At 34.6% G+C, this 13685-nt stretch overlaps 1 protein-coding gene across 1 annotated transcript; it reads right to left on the bottom strand.

Moving 5' to 3' along the window:
- Window positions 1–126: 126 nt before the first annotated feature.
- On the bottom strand, window positions 127–13660 carry LOC134265619 (uncharacterized). The gene is made up of 2 exons (XM_062747871.1): window positions 12687–13660; window positions 127–496 (listed from the first exon to the last, which is right to left on the bottom strand). The coding sequence occupies exons 1-2, from the start codon at window positions 13538–13540 to the stop codon at window positions 301–303; spliced, it is 1050 nt and encodes a 349-aa protein (XP_062603855.1). The 5' UTR covers window positions 13541–13660; the 3' UTR covers window positions 127–300.
- Between the last annotated feature and the right edge of the window lie 25 nt (window positions 13661–13685).

Below are 13685 nucleotides of genomic sequence, written 5' to 3'. Positions count from 1 at the left end.
GAATTGCAGTATATACATGAAGTCTGTACTTTTTATCACTTTTATGTCAACTGTAAAATTCTTTTTTATCGGAAAATGTTCCTTAAAAAACAAATAAAGATTTGATCAAAAAAAAATAATGGATTTATTTACAGAAGAGTAAAAATTTGGTTAAAGTTCAATAAATATATTTTGAAAATATGAATGCATGCGAAATTCTGGAAAATAATTGCCAGAATTGTTGTTGAATGATTCCTGAGAAAATAATGTGGAAAAAATAGCTTGGATAGTGATTTTTGTCACTCGGCGCCTTGGTTTGAGTTATGTAAAATACGGCTGTGTCTTGATGTGCGCAACTGTGTCTGTTTTATACTCTGAGCAAGTTCCGTACCACGTGTACGCTTTACAAACAGACGTTTCTTTGAACACGAAGCACTTTGATCCCATTATGTTGAAGTATATTTTTCCCAAAAAGTTCGCATTTGGCGAAAGCGATTGTTGAAGACAATGTCGAAATCTGAAAAAAAAGAAAACTTTCTGTCAATATACTGATACTTTCATGTACATGTATACATTTCAGCACAAACACAAAACAGAAATCTTAAAAGATAGAATGAAAAAGTCAAATAACGATGCTGATAAAGAGATAAAAATGTCTGGATATATATTTCATTTCCAAGACACAAATGAGAAATATGAGGAAAATATATTAAAAACTTTAAGAACAGGTGTGCATTAGGCAAACAACATTAAAAAGATTTAAAACCGTACATAAATATTTGAAAACGATTTGTGCTTGGTACATGTTCTCTCGGTATTTGGTTCCGGAACTGAAGTTTAGATATTTTTCTAATGAATCTCTGATATTAAATTAAAATACAAACAGACAATAGGGGTAGGTTTCTGAAAGAGCAAGACTCCCACTATGTTAATAAACAAAGAAAAAATAAAGACGTTCACCGAGTCGAAGATAATTATCCAGTGAAACATCACAGTGAATTATGAGACACACCTATGATATTTCTGTGTGACTGAACCAACCGAAAACTCCTACAACTAATACCCAGACATCGAATAAAGAGAAAAACCATAACGATCTGATTCAAATAAAAACATATGAATCTTCTCAATGTGGAGTCACCTATTTAATTTAATGCCTACCATCAATGAGATGGGATGCATAGAAATTAGCCGTTGTGGTTATACTTGAAGTCTTTCTTTGATGCAAAGAGTTTTCCTAATAAAAATTATAATTATTCTTCACCCAGATTTATGTTTGTTATGGATTCAAAACCGTAAAATTTTGAACCTCCCACCTGTAGCTAGTCTGAAGGTCTTTGGGCAGCGGTGTATAAAGATTTATGGGAGCTCTTCTGTCAGAAAATAGCGTCTCCTATTTAAATTTCAAACTTTCATACATAAAAACAGGTACTTCTCAGTTTGTCGTTAAATTATACACGGCATTATTTTTGTTTCTAATTTTATTTTCCTGGTCTCTTTAGCTATATATAGGCACGTAGTATTAACTAAGTGTGGAGTGAGTGAGCGGAGGCAGACCCCCCCCCCCCCGCCACTTTTTTTTTCTAATATTAACTTTAACTATTGAGTTGAGAAAAAAAACCTACCCTACCCTAACCTACCCCCAATATCCACGAAATGGGATTTTTGAGCTTAGACGTTTTACTTTTTTCTGCTTGTCAAGGAATTTTGCAGTAAGTTTTGAACCCCCCCCCCCCTTAAAAAACGATAAAACGATACTACCTGCTTGCCTGCTGATATACGAGAGGATCATAAAAGATCTTAAAGTTAATTAACTTTAAATTCATCAGTACAACGGAATATTACCCTTGTGGGATATGGACCCCCCTTACCCCTCCCCAGGATTGACCTGACTATTTTAAAACATTTCCCTTTTTCGTTGGTATTTCATGCACGTAGAAACTAAATCTTTTTTTACATAAGCTTTAAAAAGATGAATGCTAATGTCGATTTTCATTCATCTTAACGCCGAATGCTTAACGGTGAATAAAAAGGAAGAAGGAGGATATTTAGGTCTACAAATATTTACTTAAGAAGATTACTGGGTCGAGATGCTCTTGTACTTTTTTCTTCTATGGGGGATAATTACTTCAATATCAACAGTAGCATTACTCGTCTTTCAAATGAAGCAACTGGTGTATAAAATAGCATTTAAAGTGACAGAGTTTCTGTTAAAACGATATTTAATCACTGAGTCCTATTCTTTATCATAAAAGGTCCTTGATACAAGGACGGCCAACACTGTCTATAATAGGGGCTTGGATTTGCACAAAAAGCAAAACTCACTGTTCACAGTATTCATATATAATCGCTTCCGCAAACTTGTTACAAAAAAGAAGGAGAAATGCCTTCTCACTTATAACAATCTCAAACACTTTTCTTTATTTTAAAAATTTGTTTTATATATTTAATTACAAATGATAACAATAACAATAAAAATCAATTGGGATGGATTTCATTATTTTTTACGCGTGTATATAAATCAGATGTTTTTAAATTTTCCGTTTTTATTTGGATTGTAGCTGCTTACCGAGAACTCTGCATGCATGTTAAAGAAGAATATTTTTTTTAATAAGTGAAAAAAAAAGATGTACAGCCAGAGATGACCAACTGAGGAACAGCTGGGCCTCCATTTGACTTCTGTGTGACCAGGCGATGTTATCAGAGGGTATCGTGTCTAAGATTAAACCAAGGATCAAATAAATTCTCCCAAAGAGGGCTATCATTAAAGTTGATTAATACCCGGGAATCTTAGTCCCGATCCAAACAAACTCAGATCTTATCATCGCCATGGTTTGGTGCAATGAAGAACTATAAATGATGCGTGGCCACGAGAAGACAGAGGATTAATTTATTTTAAATGCCAGAACACTCCTAATTACTGGTCCTTTTCTGAGCAGTTGACATGATCTTAAAAGGATCTCCCTCGTCCCTTCGGTTTTGGGATTTATTGCTGACTACATATTAAATTTTGCGTTCTAATTTATTACAATAATTTGGGGGTATTGGAACAAAATTTTCGGAATGTAAACAAGACATTCAAATTGATTCAGTTAGAATTTTGAATGGAAGTTCAGCTACCTAACTGGGCAGTATTGGCTTCACGTGTTTAACATGAGTAAGAATGTTCTTGCTGAGTTTCACATTTAACTAGTGCTAATTGTAACGGGGACCGTTACAGATGTTCCCCAAACGCTCCCCAACTCCCTTTTGGTGCCATATTCCCTGTAAGCTTCATTAAATAAGACAAACTCGATGCATTTAAGACTTGAATAACGTTTACCCAAAAGTGTACCAAGTTCATTCAAATTTTGCGTGCGCATGTGAATGCATGTGCGTAATGACCATATCATCTTGTCTACACAATCTATATATTTTAAAATACTTAATATTAAAGTATTTAATCCAAAAGTATTAAAAAGATACGCTCATTCAAGTGTTTTTTTGATTTTGCTCATTTCACGTGCACGCACGTGCATACATGAGCATGGTGACCATACCTTCTTGTAGATGTCCATTACATCTATCTATGTTCTAAATCCCACCCCGTTTGGTTGAAAACCAAGGGAGTTATAGCTGTTTAAAGTTTCAGCCAATCAGATTGCAGCGCACATACATGCACGTGTATGCATGTGCATGGTGACCATATTTTCTTGTAGTAGTCCAGTATATCTATCTATGTTCCAAATCCCATCCTGTTTGGTTGAAAATCAAGGGAGTTATAGCTATTTAAAGTTTAAGCCAATCAGATTGCAGCGCACGTGCATGCACGTGTTTTCATGATAATTGCTATATATCATGTTGTAGGATATCCTAATGCATGGCTATTTTCAAAATTTCAAAGGATTTCGTCAAAAAACAAGAAAGATATTGAGACTTTAGTTTCAGCCAATCAGAGCAAAGCGCACGTGCATGCGCGTGAGATCTTGCTATTTTGACCATGTCATAATGTCTATGCTACTAATGTACCCTTATATTATAAGTTTCAAAGCATTTCATCAAAAATTTAAAAAGTTACTCCTATATCAATTAAATCGGTCATTACACATGTTGCACGTGCACGCTCTTGCAAGCACGTGCGCGCAAAATGACCTTCGTTCCGCAAATCTACATAACATGTCTACTGACCCTAAAAACATTTCACCTTAGTCGGATGTATAGTTTACGAGATCATTCCCGGACAAAAAAGTACCCAGGAAGAAGAAGAAAAATAATAATAACTAGTGCTAATTGTAACGGGGACCGTTACAGATGTTCCCCAAACGCTCCCCAACTCCCTTTTGGTGCCATATTCCCTATAAGCTTCATTAAATAAGACAAACTCTATGCATTTGAGACTTTAACAACGTTTACCCAGAAGTGTACCAATTTCATTCGAGTTTAAGCATTGACCGCGTGCGCATGTGAATGCACGTGCGTAATGACCATATAATCTTGTCTTCACAATCTATAGATTTTCATATACTAAATATCAAAGTATTTAATCCAAAAGTATTAAAAAATACGCTAATTCAAGTGTATTTTTGATTTTACTCATTTCACGTGCACGCACGTGCTCACATGAGCATGGCGACCATACTTTCTTGTAGAAGTCTATTACATCTATCTATGTTCTAAATCCCACCCCGTTTAGTTGAAAACCAAGGGAGTTATAGCTGTTCAAAATTTCAGCCAATCAGATTGCAGCGCACGTAATGCACGTGTATGCATGTGCATGATGACCATGTCTTCTTGTAGAAATCCATTATATCTATCTATATTCCAAATCCCATCCTGTTTGGTTGAAAACCAAGGGAGTTATAGCTATTTAAAGCATAAGCCAATCAGATTGCAGCGCACGTGCATGCACGCGTTTTCATGATAATTACTATATATCTTATTGTAGGATATCCTAATACATGCCTATATTTAAAATTTCAAAGGATTTCGTCAAAAAACAAGAAAGATATTGAGACTTTAGTTTCAGCCAATCAGAGCGAAGCGCACGTGCATGCGCGTGAGATCTTGTTTTTTTTTACCATGTCATCTTGTCTATGCATCTAATATATACTTTTAATATGAGTTTTAAAGCATATCATCAATAATTTAAATAGTTACGTCTGTATCAATTAAATTGGACATTTCTCGTGTTGCACGTGCGAGCTCTTGCAAGCACACGTGCATGCACATGCTTTCATGATATTTCTTTTATTACGGGCTGTAGATCTCCCTTATGTATGACTATATTCAAAATTTCAAATGATTTTATCAAAAAACAAGAAAGATATTGAGACTTTAGTTTCAGCCAATCAGAGCGGAGCGCACGTGCTTGCACGTGCGATCTTGCTATTTTGACCATGTCATCTTGTGCATACTACTCATATATCCTTACATTATGAGTTTCAAAACATTTCGTCTAAAAATAGAAAAGTTACGGTTATATCCATTATATATTGGTCATTTTAAGTTTTGCACGTGCGCGCTCTTGCAAGCACGTGCGCGCAAAATGACCTTGATTCCGCAAATCTACATAACATGCATACTTACCCTAAAAAGGTTTCCCCTTAATCGGATGTGTACTTTACAAGATCATTCGCGGACAAAATTTTCCCGAGAAGAAAAATAATAATAATAATAAGAAACAGAGTAAAAACTAGTACTAATTGTAACGGGGACCGTTACAGATGTTCCCCAAACGCTCCCCAACTCCCTTTTGGTGGCATATTCCCTATAAGCTTCATTAGATAAGACAAACTCTATGCATTTGAGACTTTAACAACGTTTACCCAGAAGTGTACCAATTTCATTCAAATTTTAGCATTGCACGCATGCTCATGTGAATGCACGTGCGTAATGACCATATAATCTTGTCTTCACAATCTATAGATTTTAATATACCAAATATCAAAGTATTTAATCCAAACGTATTAAAAGATACGCTAATTCAAGTGTAGTTTTGATTTTACTCATTTCACGTGCACGCACGTGCTCACATGAGCATGGCGACCATACTTTCCTGTAGAAGTCCATTACATCTATCTATGTTCTAAATCCCACCCCGTTTGGTTGAAAACCAAGGGAGTTATAGCTGTTCAAAGTTTCAGCCAATCAGATTGCAGCGCACGTACATGCACGTGTATGCATGTGCATCGTGACCATGTCGTCTTGTAGAAGTCCATTACATCTATCCATGTTCCAAATCCCATCCTGTTTGGTTGAAAACAAAGGGAGTTATAGCTATTTAAAGCATAAGCCAATCAGATTGCAGCGCACGTGCATGCACGCATTTTCATGATAATTGCTATATATCTTATTGTAGGATATCCTTATACATGCCTATATTTAAAATTTCAAAGGATTTCGTCAAAAAACAAGAAAGATATTGAGACTTTAGTTTCAGCCAATCAGAGCGAAGCGCACGTGCATGCGCGTGAGATCTTGCTTTTTTGACCATGTCATCTTGTTTATGCTTCTAATATATACTTCTAATATGAGTTTTAAAGCATATCATGAATAATTTAAATAGTTACGTCTGTATCAATTATATTGGACATTTCTCGCGTTGCACGTGCGAGCTCTTGCAAGCACACGTGCATGCACATGCTTTCATGATATTTCTTTTATTACGGGCTGTAGATCTTCCTAATGTATGACTATGTTCAAAATTTCAAATGATTTTATCAAAAAACAAAAAAGATATTGAGACTTTAGTTTCAGCCAATCAGAGCGAAGCGCACGTGCTTGCACGTGCGATCTTGCTATGTTGACCATGTCGTCTTGTGCATACTACTCATATATCCTTACATTATGAGTTTCAAAACATTTCGCCTAAAAATAGAAAAGTTACAGTTATATCCATAATATATTGGTCATTTCAAGTTTTGCACGTGCGCGCTCTTGCAAGCACGTGCGCGCAAAATGACCTTGATTCCGCAAATCTACATAACATGCCTACTTACCCTAAAAAGGTTTCCCCTTAATCGGATGTGTACTTTACAAGATCATTCGCGGACAAAATTTTCCCGAGAAGAAAAATAATAATAATAATAAGAAACAGAGTAAAAACAATATGTTCCCCAACTTCGTTTGGGGAACATAATAATAACTAGAAACTCTTGTTGCTACAGCAACAAATAAGGTCTTCCGTTCTTCTCTATTTATCCGTAAGAAGGATATTTTTCTATTGAAAAAAAAAAGACAAATTGAAATAAAAAAGACAAAAAAAAAAAAAAAAATTCCTCCATCCGAACTCGATCCCACAACCATTCATATAAAGATCGGACACGCTAACCACTGAACCATCGAGTTCCACGACATTAGAGGTATTTTGTAAACTTATTATTTTAAGGTTGAAGGAAATAGTTTCGTAGTGAAAGAAATAGTTTCGTAGTAAAGTCCCGGTCAAATTTCTTAAAAAACTGAGATATTCCCTGTTTGATGTGATATTTGATGTAGAAAAATGATTAGAATAATTATGAGACACATTTGCAGTGAATCAGAGTGCTTGCTGAAAAAAAATGATGTGCAACATGTAGGTATTACTATGACACTTAGGATATACCGAGCTGTAAATGCGAAACTAATACACGTGGTCAGTTGCAGAGGAAATTAAGCTGTAAAACCGTAAGCCTTAGAAGAAAGTGAGTGACCCCATATCAATTGGTGAATTTTCTTTAGGGCATAGATTGAGTTACAGAATACATGGAGTTTTACCCTGCTCGGAAAAACAAACCAAAATCTGGCTAGTCCCGGGATGCATTTTTGGTACATGTGGACTCTACTTGGCAGATTACGTGTAATTTGTTGTCATAATTTGTCAGTCACGGGCATTTTCTCAACACTGCAACGTATAAAGGGAGATAACCGCAATCTATCTAACCTATCTGAATTGCGTAGAAATTCATTTGATAGGAAAAATTGTAATTTCCGAGATTCCTTCAATTAATATAAAATATAAATAAAATTTAAATAAAATCTACATATAAAAGAAATCAAGAATACTTGGTATTTATATTTCGTATTAGAGCAGGAGAATCGAATGCTGTTGACAAAAACTGAAGAAATAGCCAATGCAAGTTTTAATTAATTTTTATACTCATCAGTACCTAGATTTAAGACAGAAAAAAATGTAGTTTTTTTCCGATTCTTATTAGAATTTCATTATATACATCAGAGACTCACCGTTACACTCTCAGGACACTTTTTTTGATGTGTCTTCTACTGCAATCCTTAAATTTCATGTCGATATATCATGTCGTTTGAGTTATACAAAATTTTTCTATGTTGGTATTGATTTTTTTCAAGAGAAAAAAAAGGGAGAGGGGGGTATATAAGTATTTGTTAAAGTGAGAGATGTAAATATGTCCACGAGCTCAAGCTTGATTGTGAACTTTGGGTGAATGGGGTTAAAGGTCATTTATCGAAGTCAAAGGTCAAGGTCATAAAAAAAACTTTATAAACGTGAGTTTAACACTTGAAGCTGAATCAAGCTAAATATAATAAAGATTTTTCAACTATTGAGTAAGGTACAAGGTCAAAGGTCAAGGTCAAATATCTAAGGTCAAGGTCATTGGGGGAAAGACATATATAAGCAATTTTAATACTTTTCCAATGACCTTGACCTTTTGATCTTGACGTAGTTTTATTTCTTATAATTGGAAATCGTTTTTTGTTTTGTTTTTGGTGGGGTTGACATATTTCAAAACTACTGATTAGATGCAATAATGTAATGCCAAAAAAAAAAATAAAAAAAAAAATGGAAGAAAAGTTGAAATTTTAGATTTTTTAAATCACTTCTTGTGACGACCGGAAGTGACGTCGGAGGGATTTATCCCTATATCTGTAGCCCACTCTTCAAGGTTTATTATCCATATAAGTTTATTGTCTTGATCTGTTACCATTGCCAAGATCTGGCTATGCTTACTACTCAGTTTGAGGATTGGAAATCATGTGACCGGAAGTCAATTTTTAAAAAGATATTTGTAGTTGCTCGAGACATTTGCAATCTGAATAACGTGTCTAAAATCATTTTAAATACTCATTCTGTAAAATATATTTATGGGATAGTATGATACTCAATTCATAAACTTTTTCTCTCATAACCGGAAGTTGCTGTTTTTGTTTCTTTTGGGACGGACATATATCGGAACAACAATTAATATGTAATAGTGTGATGCCAAGTAGTATTCCAAAAAGAAAAGTTGAAATTTATGATTTCTTTGATCACTTTCTGTGACGACCGGAAGTGAGGGCGGACGATCTTATCCTAACTGTTTTTGCCTACTCATCAAGATTAACCACGTCATTAAGTTTGGTGTCTTAATCTCTCACCGTTTACGAGATCTAGCTATGATAACTTCTCATTTTGAGGACCGGAAATCACACGACCGGAAGTGAGTTTTGCAAAAATTCTTGACGTTATTGTAGACAGTTGCAGTCTGAATCACATATCAAAAAATCATTACAAATACTTTATAAATAATGATATTTATTGTAAAGAAAAATACTCAAATTATGTAGTTTCCCTCTTATAACCGGAAGTTGTCTTTTTTTGTTTCCGGTGGTACTGAAATATTTCAAAACAACAAATAAGATGCTATAATGAGAAGCTAATTAAAACAGTTTCATGAAAGAAAAGTTGAAAATTTCGGTTTTTTGGATCACTTCCTGTGACGATCGGAAGTGACGGCGGACGATCGTATCACAGCTGATTTTGTTTACTCATCAAGATCAATCACTCTAGATAAGTTTGGTGTCTTAATCTTTTACCATTTACGAGATCTAGCTATGATAACTTCTCATTTTGAGGACCGAAAATCGCGCGACCGGAAGTTAATTTTACAAAGATATTTAACAGTACTGTAGACATTTGCAGTCTGAATAACATATCAAAAAATCATTACAAATACTTTATCTATAAAATATATTTATGGGAAAGAAAAATACTCAAATTATGTAGTTTTTCTCTTATAACCGGAAGTTGTCGTTTTTTGTTTCCGGTGGGACTGATATATTTCGGAACTACAAATTAGATGCAATAATGTTATGCAAAAAAAGTTTCAATAGAGAAAAGTTGAAATTTTCGATTCCTTTAATCACTTCCTGTGACGACCGGAAGTGACGGCGGACAATCATAACATAAATGGGCACGCCTACTTATCAAGATCTATTAGACATATAAGTTTGGTGTCTTAATCTCTTACCGTTTCTGAGATATGAATCAGACAAAATTATTTTGAAAAAAGCGGAAATCGGACATATCTGACGACCGGAAGTGCATTTTGAAAAACTGAAAACAGCATTTGAAAGCTATCTTCAAACTCTATCATCTCTGAAAATTTCATGAGAATCCGTCCAGTCATCTCTGAGAAATCGTGCTTTTAAAAAGGGAACAAAAATAATAATATAGAAAAAGAAAAAGAAACAGTAGAATCACTATAAGGCCTTCCGTCTGAAACGGAAGACCTTAATAAGAAACAGAGTAAAAACAATATGTTCCCCAACTTCGTTTGGGGAACATAATTAAGGCTTGAAATTTTGCATCCCCTCTCTTGTAAAAGTAAACCATTTACTGACAATAAAAAATAAACTGCCAAAGAGGGGAAAAGTATAATTTTTTGATCATTTCCTAATGGTGAGGGGTTTTTGAAATCATAGGCATTCCTCCACGCCTTGTTCTTTGATAAAATTGGACAATTTTAAAAGGGTCACTTTTTCTTTTTTTCCTTACAAAAATATAAAGAAACCATTATTTAGTTAAGAAAATTTCTGCTTCGATAAATTTAAAGAGGTCAGGTGCTCTAATTGGAACGGAAAGAAAGAGATGACGTTTTGAGATCGATCATAATTAAGAGACCTACATAGGCTGACTGGATCTGTGTGGTCCTTTATGTCTGAAAACGATGCTTTATTAGAAGTGTATGTCTCAAACTCTAATTTCAATCAGTAAACTGGAATTGGAGACCTTGTTCTGTGTTGTCGTCTGAAGAAAACATGGTGTTATTTTACTTATTACTTAGCCATAGAACAGTCCCTAGCTGCCTCCAAAGTATTATAATTTTGCTCAAAAAATTTAATCTCACGCCACAATAATTTCTACTAAGACCAATTATATGTTTTCACAGTAAGCGGATATAAGGATATATTTTGTCTGAAAAATAAATTAACATTGCAGGATCATTTGTATTTGAATAAGAAGTGCATTATTAATTCTGCAATATATCAATATCTTTGAGACGGAAAATTCATGAATGAACTATATTTTCATAATGTGCACAATATCCTGCAATTCAATAGCCTTTCTGTGTGGTAGAAATGAGTAAATCCCTGATCGTGAACTGGTGAACCCAAACGTAATTATTACTGCATCTGTGACTATGATAAAGAAAAAATGGAGTTAGAAATTCGATATTCCGAGGAAGAAAAAAGTGCGACATGGTGACAATAGAGATGTCATCGGCTCAATATTTGTCTTTATAATTTACGTACAGTTCACAAAATTTCTTTTTTTTACGGAATTGTTGCCGACCCCGTGTTGATGTTATTCATGCAATCTGACCTGCTTTCTTTTTGGGGGGAGAACCCCTTTGCACCTTTTGTCATCACGACATAACAGGGATGACTCACCTTAAAAAGTACCTATTACTAATTCATAGAAAATAATGAATTTTGACAACATCAAAAAGTGGATATTCAAAGATCGGAATAAACCTTGCACCTCCGGTCGATTTAAATAAATTTATTGTGTACAACTGCATTAAAGTAGTAAAAGATCCCAAGCGTGTGGCATTAATTCTAAAAAATAAAGATCACAGAAAAAAGGAGGGAAAATCTTTTTAATTTCCATATACGTTTTAAGTTCATTAGAAATAAAGACCATTACGATCTTATAAGAAATGGACAGCGGGTCAAGTGATGTGACTTCTGTGAAATGTCATTATAATGGCCCTACTTTGCAGTAAATGCATTGTGCAGAGTACAAATATAAATCGGCTTACAGATGTGCACAACAAAGTTCTTCAAAAAAAGATTAAGGGGATTTTTTTTTAATTCATAAAAGCATTCAAAGGCCACCTGCGCAGATTAAATATGAAGATAAAACATTTCTAAATTCGTTTTATTTCTTAGTTTGCGTTGTGTACATTTATGGATGTTGGTTTTATGACATGTGTATTTTCTTTTAAAATCTGTAATATCTTTCAAGTAACTATGAAAATGTCATTTCGCTTCAAACGCTTTTAGATTAATCTAGGTTTTTGGAAAATTGTTTCAATTCTACCAAAAACAAATCTCTGTAAATAACGATGTGCATTGCACTTTTGGTGTGTTAACTGGTTGTGTCCAATTGTGGAATACTTAGCTAATGCTCTAATTCCATTGTATGCTATTTCATTTGACTAAAGAATAAATTATCCTGCCACAAAGAAAAATTCCGTTCTGCTAATAAAGTGCTTCATATTAACATTATGAACAGTGTGTCACAATTAAAAACTTAATTAAAATTTTTAACGCCCAATATGTCCTTTAGCATCAGCAATATGGCAGTTACGCTTCTTTATTACCCAACATGTACTACTTTATAATTACGCATCTCTATATCTTTTATCCTATACTTAATTATTCTGCAATCAGTATCCATGGAGTTTTTCTACAATACACATTTTCCCTTTTTTTTTGGTCTCAATACTTACTCTTGATCGCATTTACAATGCAACACAGCGTGGAAGCGGAAATTAAAGTAGTGGAACTTCTTGGTGAAAGGCTCTATGATGTGATGGCAGAGATCGTGGTCCCGGCAGCACACGTCTAACTCGTTATCCTCCCCTAAATCGTCGTACTCAGTGGCCAGTTGTCCCCTCCCACACCATCTGGTGCCGGGGTACATCAGGAAGCTGGCAAACAGAGAGGAGCGCTTGCTTCTTCTGGTTCCTCCTTTGTCGTTTGTTGGAGAGATTTCAACATCGTACACCGGAATAAGTTCTTCCCGTGGAAGACGATGGTTTCGTTTGATTTTATTTGCAATTTTGTGGCAAAGTTTAATATCGTGTCTGATCTTGATCAGATCTCTAAAATTCTGCAAAAACTTTCTCCGGCGAAAAAACACAAGAGCACTGGAGTTTGTATCACGAGCATTGGAATTGTACAGAGAAAACACGTCACCTTGTTCTTTTCGGTAGAAAATTTTAGAATCGTTAGCAAAATCCTGCACGAACTGCAGAATGGTAGCGTTTTCTACTGAGAACTCACAGTCTTTGATGACACCATTCTGGTAAACAGTTTGTATCAGTTTGCTACCATCCGTGATTTGATGCAATTTTGTTTCATAAATAGAGTCCAAAAATGCGGTGGTCTCCAACATAAAAATTCCTTTGAAAGCAATCCGAAGTTCTCTTTCATGTCTGAAACTATTGTATCGTACGCTCACAAATTTTTTATTTGCATTACTTTTTTTCTCAGACCATTTTCGGCTATTTGAGTATTTTACTAAGCACATAAATCCCAAACATAATATCAAAAATTTCTCCTTAATTTTTTTAGGTTTCATCGTCGTTCATAGTACACAAAAATTTCTAATTCTTTTTTTCTCAAGAAAAACTGCCTTTAATAAGCTGTAATTGCTTCATTTAAATTCCATATTAACAAGCGGGGGAACAAGGGGAGACTGGGAAACCGTGGGTTTACATACTGCC

Source organism: Saccostrea cucullata, unplaced genomic scaffold (genome assembly GCF_032062105.1).
Source record: "Saccostrea cucullata isolate Sc308-1 unplaced genomic scaffold, CSIRO_AGI_Scuc_v1 ctg15800, whole genome shotgun sequence".
Taxonomy (NCBI): Eukaryota; Metazoa; Mollusca; class Bivalvia; order Ostreida; family Ostreidae; genus Saccostrea; species Saccostrea cuccullata.
Note: the sequence above shows the minus strand (reverse complement) of the source record. Positions and strands in the feature narration are given on the sequence as shown.